This window comes from Drosophila takahashii, chromosome 2L (assembly GCF_030179915.1).
Source record: "Drosophila takahashii strain IR98-3 E-12201 chromosome 2L, DtakHiC1v2, whole genome shotgun sequence".
In the NCBI taxonomy this organism is placed as follows: Eukaryota; Metazoa; Arthropoda; class Insecta; order Diptera; family Drosophilidae; genus Drosophila; species Drosophila takahashii.
The window spans coordinates 8,603,454-8,626,643 of NC_091678.1; the positions used below are offsets into that span (position 1 = coordinate 8,603,454).

General features: G+C 49.1%; 7 protein-coding genes across 9 annotated transcripts; 4 read left to right on the forward strand and 3 right to left on the reverse strand.

Moving 5' to 3' along the window:
* The first annotated feature begins 377 nt into the window (after positions 1 to 377).
* On the forward strand, positions 378 to 1,666 carry LOC108062604 (uncharacterized). Its single transcript, XM_017149348.3, has 2 exons — positions 378 to 1,270; positions 1,331 to 1,666. Exons 1-2 carry the CDS (start codon positions 417 to 419, stop codon positions 1,431 to 1,433), a joined length of 957 nt encoding a protein of 318 aa, XP_017004837.2. The 5' UTR covers positions 378 to 416; the 3' UTR covers positions 1,434 to 1,666.
* LOC108070030 (acyl-coenzyme A diphosphatase NUDT19) lies at positions 1,629 to 3,642 on the reverse strand. The gene is made up of 5 exons (XM_017160329.3): positions 3,509 to 3,642; positions 2,889 to 3,074; positions 2,615 to 2,829; positions 2,206 to 2,551; positions 1,629 to 2,127 (listed from the first exon to the last, which is right to left on the reverse strand). The coding sequence occupies exons 2-5, from the start codon at positions 2,979 to 2,981 to the stop codon at positions 1,723 to 1,725; spliced, it is 1,059 nt and encodes a 352-aa protein (XP_017015818.2). The 5' UTR covers positions 2,982 to 3,074; positions 3,509 to 3,642; the 3' UTR covers positions 1,629 to 1,722.
* Positions 3,290 to 4,534, forward strand: LOC108070029 (acyl-coenzyme A diphosphatase NUDT19). The gene is made up of 2 exons (XM_017160328.3): positions 3,290 to 3,463; positions 3,521 to 4,534. The coding sequence occupies exons 1-2, from the start codon at positions 3,371 to 3,373 to the stop codon at positions 4,514 to 4,516; spliced, it is 1,089 nt and encodes a 362-aa protein (XP_017015817.2). The 5' UTR covers positions 3,290 to 3,370; the 3' UTR covers positions 4,517 to 4,534.
* Ctu2 (Cytosolic thiouridylase subunit 2) lies at positions 4,476 to 5,776 on the reverse strand. Of its 2 annotated transcripts, XM_070217070.1 has the most exons (2): positions 4,573 to 5,776; positions 4,476 to 4,501 (listed from the first exon to the last, which is right to left on the reverse strand). In XM_070217070.1, the coding sequence occupies exons 1-2, from the start codon at positions 5,774 to 5,776 to the stop codon at positions 4,491 to 4,493; spliced, it is 1,215 nt and encodes a 404-aa protein (XP_070073171.1). In that variant the 3' UTR covers positions 4,476 to 4,490. The 2 variants fall into 2 exon arrangements, with proteins under 2 accessions (XP_070073171.1, XP_017015815.2); XM_017160326.3 differs by lacking the exon at positions 4,476 to 4,501 and having other exon boundaries at positions 4,532 to 5,776.
* Positions 5,777 to 6,091: 315 nt separating this feature from the next.
* swm (Zinc finger protein swm) lies at positions 6,092 to 11,094 on the forward strand. The gene is made up of 6 exons (XM_017160325.3): positions 6,092 to 6,239; positions 6,558 to 6,839; positions 6,906 to 7,344; positions 7,402 to 9,696; positions 10,082 to 10,210; positions 10,268 to 11,094. Exons 2-6 carry the CDS (start codon positions 6,781 to 6,783, stop codon positions 10,493 to 10,495), a joined length of 3,150 nt encoding a protein of 1,049 aa, XP_017015814.2. The 5' UTR covers positions 6,092 to 6,239; positions 6,558 to 6,780; the 3' UTR covers positions 10,496 to 11,094.
* A 310-nt stretch (positions 11,095 to 11,404) lies between these two features.
* Positions 11,405 to 15,674, forward strand: Top3alpha (topoisomerase 3-alpha). The gene is made up of 5 exons (XM_017160324.3): positions 11,405 to 11,746; positions 11,811 to 12,444; positions 12,506 to 12,967; positions 13,020 to 15,269; positions 15,326 to 15,674. The coding sequence occupies exons 1-5, from the start codon at positions 11,591 to 11,593 to the stop codon at positions 15,496 to 15,498; spliced, it is 3,675 nt and encodes a 1,224-aa protein (XP_017015813.2). The 5' UTR covers positions 11,405 to 11,590; the 3' UTR covers positions 15,499 to 15,674.
* cyst (rho guanine nucleotide exchange factor 18 cysts) lies at positions 15,668 to 22,104 on the reverse strand. Of its 2 annotated transcripts, none has more exons than XM_017160322.3 (3): positions 21,682 to 22,104; positions 20,845 to 21,594; positions 15,668 to 19,621 (listed from the first exon to the last, which is right to left on the reverse strand). In XM_017160322.3, the coding sequence occupies exons 2-3, from the start codon at positions 21,533 to 21,535 to the stop codon at positions 16,440 to 16,442; spliced, it is 3,873 nt and encodes a 1,290-aa protein (XP_017015811.2). In that variant the 5' UTR covers positions 21,536 to 21,594; positions 21,682 to 22,104; the 3' UTR covers positions 15,668 to 16,439. The 2 variants fall into 2 exon arrangements, with proteins under 2 accessions (XP_017015811.2, XP_017015810.2); XM_017160321.3 differs by having other exon boundaries at positions 20,845 to 21,598.
* Positions 22,105 to 23,190: the final 1,086 nt, after the last annotated feature.

A 23,190-nucleotide genomic window follows, 5' to 3' on the forward strand; every position in this document is an offset into this window, starting at 1 on the left:
AACCAGGTCAATCTGTTTCCAAAGCGAACTGTTTAGAAACAAAGAAGAATTTCAAGACGTGACAATTCCTGGATTTTCTCTAGGTTCGCCAAAATGTCGATGAACCAAAAACTATTTTGTATAACAACATGAAACATGTTTTGATTAAGATTTCTTTTTCGCCATCAGATAGTGGCAAACAGTTGTTCGCGACTATCTTTTTATTTAGATGATATAGTAGATCTCTTAATAGGGAAATAAACATAAATAGATTAGAGCAGCATTTGCAGCTGCACTAAGAAGAAGTGGGTGGTTTCTGAACTGATAGAAGTTAACCTAGTCTGAGACACGTTTTGGACCCTACGTTTGGAGCTACTTAAGGTGCACTTCACACCGAGAGAAGACACACAGCGGTGAACGTCCAGCAGAGAAGCACCATGAGAGCCCAGTTGATTTTTGTAACGATCTGCATTTACCTTTGTGGTGCCTCAGCCGAGGATCTCGACTTAATTCCCGAGATCCGTGGCGAGGTGAAAGAGCTAATCAAGGGCACTGAGGAGCTGAACATTGGATTGCAAAAAGTGAAGGACGTGCAAAAGGGCATCGAGGAGAAGTTTAAGCATCAGCGGGATGAGATCGAACTCATTGCCGAACTGGAGGTGGCTCTGGCCAAACTGGATACAAAGGTTCAGGGAAGCTTCGAAGCCACTGCCTCCGGAGTGGGAAACTTGTCTGCCCTGGTGAAAGCCATCGAGAGCCAAAATGAACAGTCCATTCAGAACCTCACCAAAGTCGAGCTGGACATCCGCAGTGCACTGGGAAAAGTGGCTGTCAATCAGAACAAATACGAACAGGATCTGGATGCGGTGGCTTCATCGGTCAACTCACATCTGGGAGAGATTCAGCAGCTACTTTCCCAGGCCATCATCGCTGATCTCATCGACTTGGACAACAAGGCAAAGGTTCTCCAGGAACAGCAGCGCAATATCGTTGGTCAAGTCGGTTATCTGGGAGAGCTGAATGCCCTGGCCGATCGTGCCAATCGCAAGGTGAACCAACTGGAGTGGGGTCTAGTTGTACTAAATCGCACACAGTCCGAGAGCCTCACTGGCATCGAAAGCACTGTCCATGGAGTCCAGGTGGCCACCTCCCAGATCGATCATAAGCTCGGTGCTCTGCTGGACAACCAGAAGAGCATTGAAAAGACCCTGGAGGGCTGCAAGCGTAAACATTCCCCACATCAAAAGCCTCACGAGGTCTGGACTCATCCGGAACATGCTCCCATCTACCAGTAAGTTTTTGAGTCGACATTTTAGTTCTCATATTTTAATTGCTTAATTGTCTCTTTAAGATCTAAGCCAGAGCAGAAACCGGGCTACGACAGCAGGTATGCCTCCGCAGAAGAAGCTGACTACCTTTACGACCTTTGGTATGGCAAGGGCCAGCAGCAGTAACTTAGATAACCTTTTAAACGAATTCTAGATAATTTTATACAATTAACTTGTTTTTTTCTAATTTGCAAGTCTACATCCTTTTAACCATCTTATCAAGAAAATTCAAAATAAATTTTAAGAAAGGTAATCGACCAATTTTTAAATGCATTTTAAACTCTGTTCTAAACTATAATGCATCAAACAAAAAAAAAAACATTTTAACAACTTATTTCACTTTCTGTATTTTTGGTCAGACCACTTATTAAAACTAGATAAATGCAATTAATATCAAAGATACAGTTTTTGTCCTTTATAACTTGGAAGGGTCAACGGGATTCACTTGACCATCATCCCGGTCAAAGTTAATCAGAATCTGTGACTGATGCTGATTCCAGTGCTCAGACCGATGCAGTTTGCCATTGGCCTGAGAACGAAATTCCTCCACTGTCAGACCAGTCTCTATTTTTTCGTTAGTAGCATCCGGATCGGCGGGATATGCCTCGTCTCCTGGCATTAGCTGTACAATTCCATTTTTGCACTGGTATAACACTGGTTGGATCAGCTCAATGCCCTTGGGCTCACGCTCGGCAGCAAATTGACGCAGACTCTCTAAGGTGGAGAAATTGAGACATCGAGATAGCTCATGGAATTGGGGAGGCGGCAACCAAAGTTCCTTTCTCAGGCACGCTTGAAGATAATCTAATGGGGAACGCCACTACAAGTAGAGATAGGATATATGTAGTTGAGTTAATTATTAAAATAGATATGCATACTATTGTAAATGCCCCCTTACCGCACAATCCTTGACCTCGTTGGGTTCGATCTGAACGCTGGGCTCCTCTTCCAGAGCGGTAAAAAAAAAGGCCGTCTCAAACCGCTTATTTTTGAAGGTGGATGGCGTGCGCCAGGCGGACCACTCGTGGAGAGACCAAACGTCCGGGAGCACATCCAGCTGCTTACAGAGCTCCAGGAACTGGCTGGCGTCGTTGTGGACAATGTGCTGCCAATGGACACGATCAAATTGATCGTAGAACTTTCCATAGCCGCTGGTGGAGGTCAATGACTTGCTGTCCCTGCACAGCAGGATTCCCAGCTCCTCAAACGTCTCCCGAAGGGCAGTTAAACGCAGGGCTAGGGATCTGTAAGGTAAGTAAAATGAAGTCATAAGGATACATTCGTAAAGACAAAGTTTAGTTACATACGGATCTATCGTTTTCTTATCTCCCTTGGCTTGGAAAATCTCCGGACGTGGTCCTTTCACGTGGCCCACAGTTTGCAGCTTGGCGGCACTTATTTCGTTTCTTCTGAAGTGGTCCAACCAGGCGGGTGAACTGTCCGTGGCATCGCAAACTCCTCCCGGAAACACCGAGGATTCCGGCATGAAACTGGACTTTTGCGTTCGCGTAAGGAGCAGGGCCTAAAGGAAAACTTGATTATGTTATAACTGCTTTTAGGCAAAGATAAACTACTACTCACATTGTAGTCAAATGATTTGGCTTTCGCTGCTTGGTCCTTGGCCAGCAGGATCAGGCTGGAGGAGGATCGGATTTTGGGCAAAAGCTTCGACATGTTCGTTTAGGTAACACGGCGATTTCGATAACGTGGCAGGTGTCATCGATTACTCGCCAGCTGTTGTTTACATCTTTTAAAAATACCCAGCACCTGTTGAAGAAATTGGGTATGATGTTTTTAATCACGATTGAATCAAAAATTTCAAAATATAAATATACAAAATTTGTAATTAAGTTGAAAAATTAAATATTTAAAATTATAAAGTGAATTATACAAATCGTGTAATAATAATCTTTAGATTGATCAGTTATAATTCCTATATTCATAAACAAAGGTATCCAAAAGTCGTATCACTTGATCTAAGCATTATAGTTGTTGTTCCTAAGCTTTAAGATCAAAGGTTTGTGGAAGTGGATCGGGAATCTAATGGCTTTGGACTCTAAACTATGGGGGCTACTACACAAACTGGATCCTACAGACCTTCTGCTAGCTTAATACTGGCTGCCAAAGAGGATTCCATAAAGGAGTACGACTACAGGGTGAGTAAAATCTTAGCAAGGATCAACATTATTTTAACATTTTACCTCTCGCCAAAGTTACTTCTGATTAAAAGAACTGAAGGGACATCTTATGCATTGAATCACTGCGTCTTCCCAGGCGGAGTATTCGATCCTAAAGAGGATGAATCTCCGGAATGGATAACCTATTTCAAATCCTTTGGGGTGACTGATGAGCAGTTAAAAAGGCTCAGTCACAATCAGGAGTCTCCAAGGCCCGAATTTCTATCTGACGGAGAGCACTTTTCGAGGGACATTGCACTGCGACTGACTGCGCTGAGGGAATCCTTCGAGGAGGTGGGCATCCTGATCTGCACCAATCAAGCTGACTTTAAGGAATGGGATTCTAAAACGAGTCATCCTCGTACATTGCTCCTCGAGCCAAGCGAGCGCTCCGAGTGGCAGCATAGAGTACACAACAATGCCTCACAGTTCCTGGCACTCTGCAGGCATCTTAATGTCATTCCCAACCTCTGGTCCCTTCAGGAATGGTCCATTTGGCGGACAGCAGCCACAGCCAATCGGAAATATGACACTGTATACTACGTTACCGCGGTGGATAAACAAGCAAAGGATGTTAGTTTGCTGCTGGAACCACACGAGGTGGCCTCCGCCCATTGGATGAGTCCGGCGGAGGCCTGGTCAAGCTCACACGCCGGCACCATTTGGCTCCCGTTCATGCTGCTCTACGATATTGCCCGTCTGATGAACTTGCATAGCTGGCAGGACTTCCTCGACTTTTCCCGCCAACGGAGTTCCCGAGGAGGCACAATGGTGCAGCCGGTTTATTATCGCTGTGATGACTGCATGTTTGGAGTGCTTCCTGGAGATGAACTCTATCCCAAGGAACCCGGCGCTTGCAGAGAAACAATCATCTTGTCGGGATCGGTGAATGAACTTCATCGAAAGGCCAAGCGGTACAACCGCTATATAGTCTACGATTTCCACCAGGTCGTGCTGGCATCCAATATCCCACCCTGCGATGGTCATCTGCCACTGCAGCCACTCGTCAATACCAAGCTGGCAAAGTTGTAGTACAAATTTAGAGTGTTTGAGTACAAATATATATATTTTTTTCTACAACAATTTACCGCTCTCCAGCTCCGCCTGTATGGAAAGGCAGGCGTGGCACAGCCCATCTTGCGAGTTCAGTCGCTTTTTGGCCAAACCCTCGAGGTCTTCTCCGTTCTTATACAGACCCACACCGGCTTCTGAAACGGATCTGGAGTACTCAATGGCCAGCAGGGTGTCGGAGAGCGTGGAATCCAGCGAGGATTGGCAGTGAAGACAAGAGGTCTGCTCTGGATGGGTATTAACAGCTATTTTGTCGCCAGTTCGGAAGACTGTGGACACGGTGGAGGAGTAGTTCTGCTGCAGGTTAGCTACAAAGGCGGTCGTGAGGTTCTGTAGGCTGGCAGTCTGTCCACGCTCCTGCCCATAACGAGAGCCCCTCTGGATCAGCGGCTTCAGTCGCTGTGCATGTACATAGAATTGAATCTCCTGCTCCGTTAGATCCTTGAGGGGTCGCAGTAACTTGACTTCGCCAGCCAGCCGATCGTCGAGGAGAGCCACATCCAAGGCGGCACTGCCTCCACGTCCGAGGGCTATCGCAGTCAGCAACTGGGTGGCCAAATCCACACTTATACTGGGCTCGAAGACATGAGTGCATTGCAGATTCTGGGCCACCGAGGCAATAAGGTTCTTGCGCTGCTGCTGCAGGTAATCCTGACGAGCTGTCAGGCAGCGCAGCTTCAGGAGCTTCTGGTCAAGCTCATTGGCTTCCCTAGGGAAAGTTCTGTAGTCCTTGATCCGCTGCAGGGAGCTGGGCAAGGCGCCCAGCTCAATAACATGGAACTCAAATGGTGCATATTGTGTGGATAAACTCTGGAGTGCTTCCACCTCCACAGGATCGCGACCCTGCAATTGCTGATCCTCCACGTAGACCACGCGGGCATTGCAATGCAGTCTTTTGAACGTGTTTTGTGTTTGTGCGAAGTGCAGCATGTCCAGGAGCACCAGAGACTCCGCCGAACCGTCCAGCACCAGGAGCACCTCGGCGTTTCTGGGCAGGATCTTGGCTGCACCCAGGGCGGCCCGGAACTTGTGCCTGGCGAATGCGAGAAAGCAGTCACGGCACTCCGCGGTCCGGAAGTTCAGTTTGTAGAGCTGGCCGGAGGTTACACCGCATTTGTTGCAGTCCCCGGGATTGAGCACGATTCCCGAGGGCAGGGATTCCGCCACCATGGCGTGGGCGGCTCCCTCGTCTCCGAAATCATCTTCGCCGATGCTGCACATGGCAATTATTTACGTCAAATTAAATTAATACCGAATTTCACAGATAAACGAAATGTCCAGGGATGCAGACGAAAATACATCGTGATAATCTAGCCGTTTTCAAGCTACATTTTGTATATCATAAATAAATAAGAACAAAATAAAAATACAGTGAATAGAAAATAGTCCGTTTTAAGATATTTTTTAACAAATATTTTTAGTTTTCCTTACAATATTATAAATATAAACGTAAAAAGTTTCAACTATACTTTTTAAATTCTAGCTAGTCTATAGCTTACGATAGTTGGCAGCACTGGTTCGAGGGCAAGCTTATCGATGAGCAGGCGATGTATCGACTACGCAGCCTAGACTCGTCAAAAAGCAACCTTGCAACAGGAAAAGTGCAGTGAAAATTACAAAAATAGCTGTTTAAACCTAAATTTGTTGTACAAATATTATTCATAAGTTATATTTAAGGCTTGAGGTACGTGCCGTTGGTGTTTGTGTGGGGAAAGGGCTAGGGAAAACCCATCAAATTTGGGCGCAAAAAACTGGGTGCTGCTGATACGTATGTGTGCGAGGTGCCTGCGTGTCTGTGTGTGTACGTGCTGCCTGGCTGTGTGCGTGCGTCGTGCTCGTACGCAAGCAAAAAGTATCGGGTAGCAAAATCGAGAAACTTTCTTATTGACGATAGCCGAGCGAGAAGAAGAAGCAGCAGCTCTCAGCAGCTCTGACATTTAATTGAAAGGGCAGGGAAAAATTGCAGCGAAAAGTGAAATAAACGCGGATATTCCAATTGCAGAGGACTCAAGCAGAAGAGCAAGTCAAGCCGGAAGTCAAGAGTGCGTCTAAGTCCCAGTAGAATCGTCGCCTGAGCGGCAGAGGTCAACTTAAAAATACATTTTCGGGCGTGTGTGTGCCCCCCGAGCACGATTAACCCCCCACCCAGATTAGCCCAGACCAACGCAACTAAAGCAGCAGCCCCCAGCCAAAAACAAGAAGCAGTAGCAACAACCCGCCTCAGAATGATTCTGGAGAATTCGGACAAGCTCAAGGATTGGCTGAGCGTGGTCCTGGAGCCACTGTAAGTCCTGGTTTTCCACTTCCACTTGGAAAAACTCCTATCTCACACTTACATCTTACTTTATAGCTGCGATGCGGACTCTTCGGCCTTGGCGCGCTATGTGATTGCGCTGCTGAAAAAGGACAAATCGGACAAGGACCTCAAGCGGATCATGATCGAGCAGCTGGATGTCTTCCTGTCCGAGGAGACGACGCGCTTCGTGGAGCGCCTCTTCGATGCCATTGCCAGCGAGGAGTACCTGACGGTGCCTGCCGCCCCCCTGATAACGGCCTCCAGTGCCTCCGCCGCTGAGCTGGATCTCGACCAGGAACTGGCCCTGGCCATCGATGGGGCCCACGAAGACATCGAGGCCGTGCTGGCCGCCGATTCCCCGCCGCCGCCGCCGCCTAAAGAGAATGTGATACACCCAGATAGCAATCAGCAGGTCAGCCACGATGCCAGGGAAGCCGAGGCGCTGGCCTTTATCAGCCAGGAAGCCTCCACAGATGCCAAGCCAGCCTTCGATGTGAGTTCTTTTTCGGCTCTTACTCACAGCAGATAATGTAACTTTTTTTCCCCGCAGCACAAAACCAAAGAGTCACAGTCCGCCTGCAGCTACCAACACCACCATGTGCGCAGTGCCAGTCCACCGGGCAGGAGCAGCGGCGTCAGCGGAGGAGCGGGCGGAGGAGCAGCAGCCCTGACAACGGGCTATGCCGACAAGGAAAACCAGCCGCGCGACAGCCGCCGGCGACGTGCTTCCCTTCGGTCCCGTTCCCGCTCCCGCTCGCGTTCCAACGAGCGCGCCTTCCGACGATCCAGGTCACGCGACCGACGGGTCAACGAACGCGAGAAGACACAACGACAGTTCCGCAACAAATCCCCGCCAGGCTCGCAGACCGACAATCGGCATCATGGCCGGCGCAACTTTGATCGCCGGCGCATCGGTGGCAATGCAGATGAGCGGCCTCGATTCGGGAACAACAAGAGCCGACGCTCCCACAGTCGATCGATGTCGCCCGAGCGAAATGCACGGCGCAATCAGAACTCCCCGGAGCGAGCACAAGCTGGCCAAGCGAATCAAGTTCCCGCTCCGGTGGCGGCGCCCACGCCCGTCGAACATCCGGCTGCCCATCCTCGCCAGCGCTGTCGGGATTTCGATGAGAAGGGCTACTGTGTGAGGGGCGAGACATGCCCGTGGGACCATGGAATCAACCCCGTGGTGTTCGAGGGCATCAACAACTCGGCTCTGATGATGTCCATGCGAGAGTACAATCCGGATGCGCCCGAAATTTGGGCGCGAGGCGGTGGACCGCCACCTGGAGCTGGACAGGGAGCAGTGCCGCCGCCAACGCAGCCGGGACAGACCACCATTAATCCGTTCAGCGGCAATGTGCGACCCAGTACGCTGATGCCCGGTTCTGGGCCCAATCCCATGGGCGTTCCCAATCCCGCTGACTATGCCCGCAATCCAGGCGCTCCGCCTCAGTCCGCCATGATGCCATTCCCATTCAATCCCACTGCGGTGACCACTCCTCTGCAGCGTCAACTGATACCCATTCCCGTCGTGGATGGCGCTCCGTCCGGCGGCGTGGCCGAGATTGGCAAGCGACGTTTCGAGCTGGAGGATACGGTGGCCATAGCCGATGTGCCGACGAAGCGAAAGGTGCCGATCAACAGTCGCCTGGGACCACGGGTCAATCCCAATATGCAGCAGCACAACAGCTCGCTGGAGCTGCGGAAGGTGCCGCGCGGCCTGAACACCATTGCCCATTTGAACAACCACTTTGCCAAGTTCGGCAAGATCGTCAACATCCAGGTTTCCTACGAGGGAGATCCCGAGGCAGCTATTGTGACCTTCTCCACGCATGCGGAGGCGAATGTGGCCTACAGGAGCACGGAGGCGGTGCTGAACAATCGATTCATCAAGGTCTTCTGGCACAACGACACCAGCGGAGCGGATGTGGGCCAGATGAATCAGATGGGCGGCGGCGGAGGAGGCGGCGGTGGAAGGAAGAACGCGAGCCAGTACCATCTGCACAATGTTCCCGCTGTTCCCACGCCCAATGCTGATAGTGCGAAGATCAGCAACGCCAATCCTTTGACCGAAACGGGGGCGGGCAACATTGGCACACCCACTGCGGAGCAGGCCAGCACAGCGGCTCCCGCCTCCATGCGTCTCAAGTTGAACACGACGAACCCGGCGGGCGGCGCAGCTGGAGGAGCAGGTGGTCCGGGCTCCGGTCGTCCCCATCCGGCTGCCAATGCCGCCAGCATACGCAAGAAGCAGGAAGAGCAGCAGAAGGCGGTTCACCAATTGGCCAATGGGCTGCGCAAGCGCAAAGGGGAATTGCTGCAGAGCTACATGAAACAGATGAAGACTGCCTTGGAACTCGTAGAGCGGATGGACCAGCAGGATGCCCAAAGGGCGCCCACCCTGCAGACAATCAAGGTGCTGCAGATGACAATCGACAAGCTGGGCAAGGAAATCCAGGCCGACCAAGATCAATTGCAGGCACAAATCCAGCAACAGCAGCAGCAGCAACAGCCGCCGGTCAAGAAGACCAAGGAGCAGCAGAAGAAGGAGCTGCTCGACATGGAGCTGGAGCTGATTGCCCAGCAGCAGGAGGGCAACGACACGACGGCCCTGCAGAAGCGACTGGAGGAGCTGCAGCGCAATCTAGGCGTTGGCGGAGGCCCAGCCGCAAACAACAAGCCCGCCCACTTTGCAGCAGCTTCGGGGGCACCCGGTGGCGGAGCAGGACGCAAGCGTCCCAATCTGCCCGAGGGACCCACGCGCGTCGATAGGCGACCCAAGGCCATTGTGGTCACTGGCTTTGCGGCCGAGGAGGCTGACTTTGTCCTGGGGCACTTCAAGGTGAGCTTTGTTGTCTAAAAAAACTATGGTGAATATATAGGGCAGCGCACTAAATGTCAAAAACTCATCGTGTTAAAAACACGCTGTGTAAAAAACACGTCGTGTAAATAACACAATTGACATGTGTGTCTTATTTATGTTTCTAACATATGTCAAAAACTCATTGTGTTAAAAACTCATTGTGTTAAAAACACGCTGTGTAAAAAACACGTCGTGTAAATATATTTATGTTTCTAACATATGTAGGCTACAATTTGTAACACACATGTCAATAACTTTTTAACATTTAACACGTTAATAACACAGGTTATTTACAGTGAGTGTTATTTTCCGAACCCTGCATTAAACACACTTATTGATCAACTATTAATTTAATCTCCCACAGAACTTTGGCGAGATTTCTAAGCACGATGTTGACCGTGAGATTCCACAGTTGATACTCTCGTTTGCGACCCGTCTCAATGCCGAACAGGCGGTGCTCCGAGGAAAAATGTACAAAGACAAGCGCCTGCAGGTATGTAAGGATTACCTTCAGAATAAGGCACTCTAATAATATGATTTGCAACCATAGATTTCGTGGGCGCCCGTGGTGACACCCGCACCGGCTGCTCCGATGGCGGCCCCGGTTGAGAAGTCCACCGCACCAGTTGCCATGGCCGTTAGCCTAGAGAACCCAAAACAGTTGATCCAGTCCGTCAGCGAGAGCGAGAGTCTGTTGGGCAGCGACACGCTGCCGGAGCTGCGCCTGGAGGATGAGGAGGAGGACGAGGAGTCCGAGGATCGTTCCTGGCGTCGTTGATGCATCGCCCTGCGCTGCTGAGGCGGCCGGGGAAGCTTCGAGTGGCTCACAAGTGTTAGGGAACCCTTAACATGTATTTGTTGTTATTCTATATCTAACTGCGGAGTGTGCGGCGGTGCCAGGAACGGAGGAGCACAGCGAAGCACTCTGCACACTCTCTGCATAATTAAACGCTCTAAATATTACTAATATTTTACTGAACATAAGTTATGAATCGCATACAAATACGAATGAGTTTAGCTAAGCCTAAGTCCGAAATAACACAACACTGAAACTACAACTTCAAACGCGAAACGCAACCAACTCCAAAACATTGGTTAAAGATCGTGAACTACCTTTGTATTTACACATTTTTCACTCTATCCTTTTCTTACATACAAATATATATATGCAGATATATAATTGTTAAGATTTTATGTTGAGTTAAAACGATAAAACACTAAAAGAACAAAAAAATTGCAAAGAAAAAATCCCCAAAAACAAGCGCAATGAAAAGTCAAAAAAAGAAAAAAATCGTAGCAACGTGAATGCAAAACAGCAAGTTATATAGAGAGATATAATAAATAAAATAAATAGTTTCGTATTTCAGGAAAAACAAAGCTTTCAATTGGTATGTGGGGTGGGGAAAGTAAATTAAATAATAAAATCAGGGACCGTAAATAATCATTATTTGAGATTTTTATTTTAAAAGGCCTACTGAGGTTTTTACAAGTTTTAATCAACAATTTAAGTGGTTTTTATGCACTTTATAGACATGAACAAATAACAGTTAATTTGCTTTCCAGATTTGTTGAAATGCATATACTTTGTGGACAAGAGTAAAAATAACGTTATTTTTGACGTTTAAAACAAAATATCACAGTAGTCTTTTTAAAATAAAAATCTCAAATAATGATTATTTACGGTCCCTGAATAAAATAAATTAAAAATCATAAATTAGAATTTTTCAAAAAGCGCGCTCAGTTGTATTTTGCGTGACCAGTGGATAAAAACAACATATCGATGCTTGAAAGGAAAGCATCGATAACATTTATCGATAAAACTACTCTTCATATGGCGCGATTAAATGTTTTATTTTCTTGCGAATTTTTTTGAATGAAAGCTGTCTTGAAATGTTTTCGCCCCCTGGTTGTCGCACACAGATGCTACTGCGCTAATCCCGGCCAGCAGATGAAGTTCCTCAACGTGGCGGAGAAGAACGATGCCGCCAAAACAATTGCCGGTTTGTTGTCCAATGGCGCAGCTCGAAGGGTAAGGAATTCGGTAGGAAATATAGGATATCCAGATGAATAACTTATTTGTTAACCTGCTACAGCGCGAGGGCTACTCGGTGTACAACAAGGTCTTCGATTTCGAGGCGCCGGTGCGTGGCCAGAATGCCAAAATGGTCATGACCTCCGTTTCCGGCCACCTGATGCAGCTGGAGTTCCAGGTGTCGTACAGAAATTGGCGCGTGGTGGATCCGCGCTCCCTGTTCGATGCGCCGATCAAGAAGTCCGTGGGCCCGGACTACGAGCCCATCAAAAGGACCCTGGAGCGCGAGGTGCGCGGCTGTCAGGGGCTGATTGTCTGGACGGATTGCGATCGCGAGGGCGAGAACATTGGCTACGAGATAATCAATGTGTGCAGGGCCATCAAACCGAATCTCACGGTCTACCGTGCCACCTTCTCGGAGATCACCACAATTGCAGTGCGCCGGGCTCTGCAGCAGCTGGGCCAGCCGGACAAAAGGCAGAGTGATGCCGTGGATGTGCGCTCCGAACTGGATCTGCGGACAGGAGCGGCCATCACCCGATTCCAAACGATGCGCCTGCAGCGCCTCTTCCCCGAGAAGATCGCCGACAAGCTCATATCGTATGGGAGTTGCCAAATTCCCACTCTGGGATTCGTGGCCGAGCGCTACAAGGAGGTGGAGGCCTTTGTCTCCGAGCCCTTTTGGAAGATTAAGGGTAGGAGTGATTGCTAAACTGATATTTAAATAATTCTACAGCTTGGTTTTAATTTGTATAGTCCTGCACACCATTGATGACCTGACGGTGGAGTTTAATTGGGCCCGAAACCGTCTGTTCGACAAGGAGGCCTGTGAGAACTACCTCCTACTCTGCTTGGCCGAGCCAGCTCCTCGGGCGCTGGTCGAAAGCGTTACCGTGAAGCCCAAGCACAAATGGCGGCCCACTCCGCTGGATACGGTGGAAATGGAAAAGCTTGGCTCAAGGAAACTTAAGCTCTCGGCCAAGGAAACAATGACCATAGCTGAGAAACTGTATAGCAAAGGTTTCATCAGCTATCCCCGCACGGAAACCAACCAGTTCTCCAAGGACTTCGCTCTAGCGCCGCTCGTTGAGATGCAAATGGGTCACCGCGACTGGGGAGCATTTGCCCAAAGGGTAATTGAGTGGGGCCCGAATCCTCGCAACGGCAATAAATCGGATCAGGCGCATCCTCCCATTCATCCGACTAAATTAGCGGACAGTAAGTTAATTATTACTTAAAGCTTAACATACTTTATAATATGTTCCCTTAGATTTACAGGGAAACGAGGCTCGTGTGTACGAACTGGTGGTGCGACACTTCCTCGCCTGCGTCAGCAAAGATGCCGTCGGCTCGGAAACCCTAGTTCACATTGACATTGCCGGCGAGAAGTTCACCGCAAATGGTCTGGTTATTCACGAACGCAACTACCTGGACGTTTATGTGTACGACAAGTGGAGCGCCAAGCAGATTCACCACTACGAGAACGGTCAGCGCTTCGAGCCCACGGAGGTGTCGCTGCACGAAGGAGCCACCACTGCGCCGCCCTTGCTGACCGAAGCGGATCTGATTGCACTGATGGAGAAGCATGGAATTGGCACGGATGCCACGCACGCTGAGCACATAAATACGATCAAGGAACGCGGCTATATCGGAGTGCTGGACAAGGGCTTCTTGGTGCCTGGCGTTATTGGAATGGGTCTGTACGAGGGTTACGATGCCATGGAACTGGCCCTTGCCAAGCCGCAGCTGCGCGCGGAGTTTGAATCGGATCTGAAACTCATTTGCCAGGGGCAGAAGGATCCCAAGGTCGTGCTGACCGAACAGATTGCCAAGTACAAGCATTCGTACCAGCAGATTACCGACAAAATCACCGCCATGGACGCCAAGATAGCGGCTCGAATCAATGAGACGCCTGCCGCGAATTCTTCGGGTCCCGAAGGATCCGATCAGAACCAAGCCACAATGCAAACGCTCTTCCAGTGCCCCAAATGCAATGAGGCGCCGCTGGCACTGAAGGCCAAGAAGAACCAGCAGGGCTGGTTCATTGGCTGCAACAATTTTCCGGACTGCAAAAACGTCGTGTGGATGCCAGCGGAGTGCAAGGACGTCTCGGTGCTGGATGAGTGCTGTCCTAATTGTGGAGATGGCCACCGAATGCTCAAATTCCGCCTGAGCACGCCGTACTATCGCGGCGTATTCAATACACCCCACGGTTGGTACAAGACCTGCCTGCCCTGTGATAATCTCTTTCGGACCACTTTCAACATTAATTTGGATTCAGTGAAGAGAGTGGGTGGCATTGTGGGCGAGGCCAGAGGTGGAGGATGGGGTCCTGGACCGGGAGGAGGAGGAGGAGGAGGTGGTGGAGGTGGCTCTGGAGGAGGAGGTGGTGGTGGTGGTCCTGGAGGAGGAGGTGGTAGCTCTGGAGGATGGGGTAGTGGCAGTAGCGCGAGTTCCGGAGGTGCTCGGAAAAATCCGCCACCAGGAAAAGGAAATAAAACCGACAGCGGACCTAAAAAACCAGCCACCAAGAAACCATCAAGCGAACCTAAGCCAAAAAAGGCACCGAAAACCACTGTCAATAAAAATCCAACCACAAAATCATCCGGGAGACGCAGCTACTTTACCAGTGCAACCAGCACCAACGAACTAGATGGATTCTTCGATAGCAACGATGGCTTCGAGGATGCCATGTTGGCTGCTGCTGACTCCGTTAAATCGAGCACAAGTCAACCCAAAAGCGCCAACTTGGTTCCCCTGGATGACGACATAGCCGCCGCCTTTGCCGCGGACGATGATGCGGAATTCGAGGCGCTGGTGAACGGAGGGAATGTGCAGTCCGATATGGATAAAAGTCTCACGCAATGGGTGCAGGAGCACGACGCGGCGGATGATAGACCCATGGTGTGGGGAAGCAGGGAACGCGCCTCCTTGGGTACTGCTGCTCCCACTCCTCCACCGAAACCGGCAGCCAAACGACCGAGGTGGGATAGTGCCGAATGGGATACGCCATCCGCAACGGCAGCCGAGCCGGAAACAGTGCTTTGCACGGGATGCCAGCAGCCAGCTCGCCAGAACACCGTTCGCAAGGATGGACCCAACCAGGGCAGGCTGTTCTACAAGTGTCCCAAACCGGATGAGTGCAACTTCTTTCAGTGGGCCGATGAGCCAGCATCCTCAACCGCTCGGAGCACTGCCAGCTCTTCCTCCTGGGGCACCAATCGAGTGGTTACTCTTCCCAGTATTCAGCAGGGCAATTCACAGCGTGGCCAATCTTCAATGCGATCAAACTCCAGCAGCACTGTCACCATTACTCAAACCAAAACGAAAAAGAACGATAGGAGTTCGGCGACCACTTCTCAAGGAGATGGAGACCAGGTGATGTGCAACTGCGGCCAGGTGGCCAGCAGTCTGACAGTCCGGAAGGATGGACCCAATCAGGGCAGACCCTTCTTCTCGTGCCCCACGCGAGAAAAGTCCTGCGGTTTCTTCAAATGGGGAGATGATGAGCAAAACCAAGGTGATTATAAATTCTATGATATTTATTCCTTATAATTCTTATGAAATTTATTTCAGGTGCCAGTAGCAGTTCTAGTTTCGCTTGGGGATCAGGCAATCGGAATCCTCCTAGTCGTAGTCAACCTACGGCTTCCACATCAGATGCCCCAAAATCACGTCGTTGTGGACTTTGTCGGAAGGAAGGACACACCCGAAACAAGTGTCCGCGCAAAAATGACTTTGATATGTAGTTGCACAAGGCATCTGGAGAGGTATTTTTATGTACATTGTATATAAAGTTAATAAATAAGTTTTTTTTCTATGAAATATTAAAAAGTATTAAGTTTCACACAATAAGCTGTTGAGTTCATGGCATAAAAAACAAATCCCACAACGCCCCTCGATTGAAAAAACACAATATTCTACATTTTATAATTTTAAACATTTATTGGAGCGAGCTTATTATATTGCAATGAGATGAAAAGGTCAAGGATCAGTTTCAAGGTCCACTCAATTCACTTTTAGCGAGGATTGGAAATGTAAAATACACCAAGTTATAAAAACTTATGTACAAAGAGTAAAAAGTTATTTAAGCGTAACTTGAAAAGCACAGAAACGCGAAAACAGATTTAAAATGAAATACTTGGAATGTCGTTACTTGCGATTACATATTTATATTTAAACATATATATTTTCGTTTGTAATATATGTATGTTCCTAACCCTAATCCGATTTGGTTATATCATAAATATTTAATAGGTTTCTTTATTGGAAGAAGTAAAATTCGTTAGAAAACAATCACACTTAATGTAGTTTAGCTTTTGTCTGAAGATAATTGCATTTAAAAAATATATAAATAATTGTTAATAAATAATTGGTAAAATAAATTACTGAACAGTTTGAGATGCATTGGAACGGTAGCGAGTCTGCGAAGAATACCATTAAGTACAGTACGTTTGCTTAAACTAAAGATAAGATAAATATATGCGATGTTGAGCCTAAAAAGGGCAGTATGGAAAAATGCATTGTAGAGTTTGGAATGGTTTAAGTACAGGTCAACAGATATGGATGAACATTTCCAGCTACTGTTTTTCTTTTGGATCGAATTACTTTTTTTAAGAAGTTCAGGTTCAAGGAATTTTAGATATAAATGATTCAACATTTAGATTTCGACTTCCGGCGTGAACTGGCGTCAGAAGTAGATCTCCTCTTCCTCGGGCTTTGCTCGCGGAGCTGCGACAGTTCTTGCGATTCCCGTCCGGCTGCTCGTCGGTGTCCGTGAATAGTGGACTGCGGATTCTGCTCGGGTTACTGCGGGATTCTGAGTGGGAGTGGCCGCCGCTGTCGTTGTCTGCTGGATGATCGCCGGCGAGCTTCCCGTTCGCGAGTGCTGCGGCACTATTCCCGCGGGAGTCGAGGGCGTGGCTATCCTCCGATCAGCCAGCTTAAGCGGAAACATCTGCTGCACACTGCCGGAGGAGGATGAGGAGGAGTTGTAGGGTGCCGGAGAGGCGCTATTGAAGCTAGCCGACTTGTCCACGCGGGGGCTGGAGTTACCAGTCGACGACAGCGAAGAGAGCTTCATGGGCAACTTCTGTTTAACCAGCGTGGCGTTGGCCTTGGGTGCATTATTAGCACTGAGCAGGTTTACAGGCGGCGTCTTGCAGTTGGAGGGCCCGCTCAGCCACCGCTCCTTGCGCCGATCCACGGTGCCAGTCACACTGGGCGTTCCACTCAATCCATTGTCCGTCTCATGGTTGTCGTCCAGCAGACTGACGGGTGGCGGATGATTGGTGTTGACAATGGGCAGTGGAGTGCTGGGCGAAAGCAAGAGGCCCTGACTGGACAGGAGTTCCATCTTCCTGTACAGCTGTTCACGCTGCTGACGCACATCCTCCTGCTCCGCTTTGATCTGCTTTTGCAACTGCAGCTGCTGGGCCCGCATCTCGGCGAGCTCCTCTTGCTGCTGCTTCTGCTGGCGCTGCCAGGCGGTCTTCTCCTCCTGCTGCTTGTCCTGCAAATTGCGCAGCTCCTCCAGTTGATCCTTGTGCGTGTAGGCACTCGAGCGGGGACTCTCGCGGTACAAAGCCAACTGGAGTTGCAGGTTGTGGATGCTGGTCATCTGCTGGGAGATGATGCACAGCAGAGTCTGCAGATGGTGCGACACCTGGAGCACCGCGTAATTGTTCTCCAGCTCCGGCTGATTGACCGCCTTTGGTTCTCGCTTCTCCTCCAGTTCCTGCAGCCTTGGCGTTAGCACCAGCTTGGCGGCCAGCTTGCCGCGTTTCTCGTCGAAGCCGGCAAAGGTTTCCGCCCGCTTGGGCAAAGTGGGCGAGGCGTACTGCTCGCTCTGCTTCTCGCCCACGCTGCTCAGCGTTCGGGACACCGGTTGACCCGTGGCCGCCGTGTAAATTGTAGAAGCCAGTTGGCTGATGTCCTGCACTGTGTTTAGTACTCTGCGCCACAGCTCAGTTGTATCGCAATCGGCGCTTACGAGATCCTTGTAGGAACCGAAGGCTGCCAGGAAGTTGGCCGCACTGCCATTCGAATTGCCGCCTGGCACATCGCCAAAGGGCTGTTGCTCTTTAAGAAGATTGAACTGCAGCATCAGCTTCTCCTCCAGCAGCAGCGCCTGTTCAATATCCTTCTGCCGCATCTTCTCGATGGTTTCCCTCTTGTTCACGCCTATTCGCAGCTTCTCCTCGGCCGTCAGATCCTCCGCCTCGATGATGTCCGTGGCTGGACAGTCGAGCACAGCCTGACGAATGGTTTGAATCCAGGTATTCTTGTCCTTCGGCGTCTGCACTTTCAGCTCGTACATCTCGGGAAAGTCGGGGTTGGAGGATATGATGTATATTCCGCGGGATTCGGTGCCCGCCTTTTCGCGGATGAGAAGTTTCTGGAGTGGAACCACACCGGCCTTGTGTTCCGGCGTAAAGAACGAGTACTTGTTGTGCCCCGAGTTCTCGCTGAGAAAGCACAGGCAGTCGGTGAGGACCACCACCAGGACCAGCTGCGTCTTGGCCCTGCCCTGCATGAGGGTGGCCAATCCATCGAACTTCAGGCGACGTCGCGACTCCACGCCGAGCTCCGTTTTGCGGAAGGGCTTGTTCTTGTAGATGGCAAAGGATTTGGCATCCACGCGACCGTAAATCTCCAGCTGTCGCTCGCGCAACTCCTTCTCCGCCACACAGGCATCCACATCGACTAGGAGGGACTTGACCAGATTCAGGGCATGCTGCAGCTTGTCCGTCTCCAGCTTGTTGTCCCTCGCACTCTTCAGCAGCGGTTCGATTAGCAGGGGATATTTCGTGAGGCGCTGGGTGACAAACAAGATGCACTCCGGGATGCCCTTCTTCTTGAGCAACGGATTCTGCAGACAGTGCTTGTACCACTCGGCGAAGCTCGGCTCGGTCAGGCAGAGCTTGAACTGGTCCAAAGCGCTGCGGTGGTTGGCGCAGAACTCGCCGTAGGCCAACCGCAGGCATTGGGCCTGCTCCAGCGAGAAGAAGTCCAGCAGGATGTCCGCAATGCTGTCCACCATGGGCTGCTCGCGCTGCTTGAGTCGCAGCTGGCGCAGGAAGCAGGTGTGCAGATCGGTGAGCTGCTGCAGGCGCGGAAACATGCTGTTGAGGTTCAGGGAGGGGAAGTGCCGCTCCAGACTCTCCACGAAAACCTTCTGCATGACGATCAGCGTCTGACAGTGGTGCTTCTCGGTCATAATGAACTCGTAGATATGCTCCTGCCGCTTGATTTGCAGTTCCTTGAGCGTTTTGAGCAGCTCCCGGGGAATATTCGGCGTCCAGGAGTCGTGTTCTTTCAAAACGATTCCCAAAGCGGGATCGGCTCCCAAATCCTGCGCTTCGATGGGCGGTTCGTTGAGAAACTGCAGGTCCGAGCGGATGAGCGGCTCCTCTGGGTTGCTAAAGGTGTTCGCATCGGGGCCGTCGTAAAAGTCCTGCCCGCCCGCCATCTTCTTCACCTTGCACTCCAGGTGATGCTCCTTAATCTGCGCCAGTGTGATGGCCGCCCCGCAAACGTCGCAAGCACTCAGTTGTCCTCCCACCAGGGACTTCGTCTTGGCCTTGGGCTTCTTCTTGCGAAAGAATATGGAACCGCGCTTCGGACGCTTCTCTACGTTGTCGTAGACCTCGATCTTTGCGTGGGCCCGCAACAGGCTTTGGTTTTCATCCTCGCTGTCCGTGAGGTGGCGTGCGATCGCCTTGATGTCCTCCTTGGCGATAATGGAGCTCGTCGATATGCTCTTCTGCAGCGGTATTCGGCTGATGATCTCCGTCGCGAGGCTCCGTTTGGCCGCAATCCTCTCGAAGTCACGGGCCAGCTCCGCCTCGTTTAGCGAGTGAGTGGAAATGCCTGCAAGTGATCAGAGACTTGGTTAGTAATTACTAATCGCTGGGGTTTCTATTCGCATGTCGGGGCCAACAATGCCAAAGCTCTACAGGGGCTTCCAGATAACGGGCTTTTGTGGAATTCCTTATCGAAATCGAAACTAACTTGGTAACAGCCCCTACGCTTTGGTTCGGTGGCATATCTATTTCAATCGAACAGTTGCTAAAAGTCACTTTTAAAGGGTCTAACCTTTTGGCGAAGGTAATCTATTAAAATATATTTGTAACTATCGCAGTAATTATAAGTTATCAACTTAGGAAAACATTTTAAAATAAATCAGGGACCGTAAATAATCGTTATTTGAGATTTTTATTTTAAAAGGTCTAGCGAATACAAGTTTTAATCAACAATTTGACTCGTTTTTATGCTCTTTATAGACATGAACAAATAACAGTTAATATGCTTTCCAGATTTGTTGACATGCATATACTTTGTGGACAGGAGTAAAAAGAACGTTATTTTTGACGTTTAAAACAAAATATCACAGTAGCCTTTTTAAAATAAAAATTTCAAATAGCGATTATTTACGGTCCCTGAAATAAATTGAAATCGAAAGACAGTTATTTTAGTAACCTCCAGTTTTAAGAGTAGTTATAAAATCATTGAATACAATTCTGTAGGGGATTGAAGGTTCCCCAGAGCGACGAGAATATATTTTTAGATTTTATAATTACTTTTTTACTTATTTTTCTCTCATAAAAATCAAACAATTGTTAAAAGTGCCTTTTAAAGGGTCTAACCTTTGCCGAAGGTAATCTTTTAAAATCAAGACTTTTGTGATCTTTTGTCAGTTATTTTAATAACTGCCAATTTTAAGAATACAATTCTGTAGGGGATTAGAGATTCCCCAGAGCGACGGAATACATTTTCACATTTTATAATTACTTTTTTACTTATTTAGCCCTCATAAAAAGCCAACCCAGTAGGGTTATAAAGATAAAATGCAGCTACAGTACTCAGTACAAATTGCTTCCTACACTCAAAGCCAACTAACCTTTCATATATAAACACTTTACGTTAAAAACCATTAAACATATTTATAAACAAACGATTTCGATCGATTTTCCGATAGTGGCAGAATTTATAGATTTCTTTCTGCCAAGTTAAAGGCATGAAAGTAGACTAGACTAGAAAACGCTGCAATGTTGCAACGCTAATGGCATTGCAAAACCCACCCCCATTGTTACCTCCAGTGCTGTTTCTGGCCGACCTCCGTCGCTGCTCGGTGACGCGTATGGTCTCCTGCTCCTCACTGTCCAAGCTGGACAGGCTTACGCTCTTGTTGGTGCAGTCGCCGCCACCGCCGCCTTCGTCCACCGCCGTCCAGGACTTCCGGCGATCGGTGTGCAGGAGCAGGCACTGCTGCGGTGCCGTGGACGACCACATGACGTAGTTGGCGCCGCCACCAGAGGAGGAGGAGGAGGCGCCTGTGCCCGCTCCCGTGAGATCGGGTAGCGAGGTGCTTAGAGCGGCTGCATTGAGCACTCCATGGTTGCCCAGGCCGCCGTCCTGCGTGTGCTGGCTGGGCGAGGAGGAGTTCTTCATCTGGACCACCGTCTCCCGGATGCTCTGCAGCTGGCTGAGCGTGTCCTCGAATATGTTGTTGTACTTGGAGGCCTGCGCGGGGCTGTGCGGCGTCACATTGATGGTGGGTATCATGTTGTTGTTGTTGATGATGCTGCTGCTGGCGGGAGGAGTGGCTGTGGGAGCAACTGCAGCGGGCGCAGGTGCGTTGATTACGGGTATGCAGTAGTTCTGGCTCTCGACGGAGGCGCCCCGGCTACCATTAACCACCGACTCCACCGTGGATTCGCAGCAGTTGGAGTTCAGGAAATCGGTGACCACGTCATTGTCGCTGTCCTCGCCCGCGTTGTCCATATTAGGACCAAATTTCTTTGTTTAACTTAGCTTAGCTGGCTGTTCTATTTTGCAGCTGGCTGCCTAGAAAAAGAAAGTTTTAGTATACAATGCACACACACACACACGCACACACTGAGTCGCGCGACGGTTATATGTGTACGTACCCAAAGACATACATACATACACAACGGGAAATAGCGCTTGTGTATGCACTTGCTCTTTGCTATTTATTGATTTTCCCGCCACCCCCCGACAAACACCTTGTTGCGCGGGGTAAATTGTTGCGCCTTTTTCGAAGGACGTCACTCGTCCTTGCACCAACAACAACAACAACAGCAGCAGCAGCAGTAGCAGCAGTGGCAGCAGGAACAACAACAGCAGTTCGTGTTCGATGGCTTGGAGTAATTGTGCAGAGACGACAAACTAAACAATGGGTCTGCGGGCGGGGTGGGGAAGGACTCTTCGTTGCACTTAACCGAAAACTAAATGGATTATTAAGCTAGAGTTTAACGTAGATTTTAAGTGGAAACGCTTCAGAAACAGTGCAAAACGGACTGTTAGCTAGCATACTCCCTGGCTCTGGGGATTTTGCCGTTCTCAGTAACGGTCACACAGGTGCACCAGCTCGATAATCGATAAGTATATTTTCGCAATTTCGAATTATCGATATAAGAGGCTTATCGATAGGTAAATCGAACACACGCAGTGTTACCGTAGCAGCACTGTTAAAATGGGCCAGCATGGCTATGTTAATTCAAATTCGATTAAACTGACCGTTGCGTGTATTCAATTTAATTTAAATGCTACTCCAAAAATGCTCGCAGAATGCTCCAGTAGCAAAATGCTACAATTATAAAATGCTCCAATTACGAAATGTTTCAACCATATTGTAATATGATCTAAGGCCCCTTTGACCATATTGTAATATGTTCTAAGGCTCCTTTGACAATATTGTAATATGTTCTAAGGCCCGTTTGACCATATTGTAATATGTTCTAAGGCGCCCTTTGACCACATTGTAATATGTTCTAAGGCGCCCTTTGACCATATTGTAATATGTTCTAAGGCGCCCTTTGACCATATTGTAATATGTTCTAAGGCCCCTTTGACCATATTGTAATATGGTCTAAGGCTCCCTTTGACCATATTGTAATATGTTCGAAGGCTCCTTTGACCATATTGTAATATGTTCTAAGGCCCCTTTGACCATATTGTAATATGTTCTAAGGCGCCCTTTGACCATATTGTAATATGTTCTAAGGCGCCCTTTGACCATATTGTAATATGTTCTAAGGCCCCTTTGACCATATTGTAATATGTTCTAAGGCCCCTTTGACCATATTGTAATATGTTCTAAGGCCCCTTTGACCATATTGTAATATGTTCTAAGGCGCCCTTTGACCATATTGTAATATATTCTAAGGCCCCTTTGACCATATTGTAATATGGTCTAAGGCGCCCTTTGACCATATTGTAATATGTTCTAAGGCGCCCTTTGACCATATTGTAATATGTTCTAAGGCCCCTTTGACCATATTGTAATATGTTCTAAGGCGCCCTTTGACCATATTGTAATATGTTCTAAGGCGCCCTTTGACCATATTGTAATATGTTCTAAGGCCCCTTTGACCATATTGTAATATGTTCTAAGGCCCCTTTGACCATATTGTAAT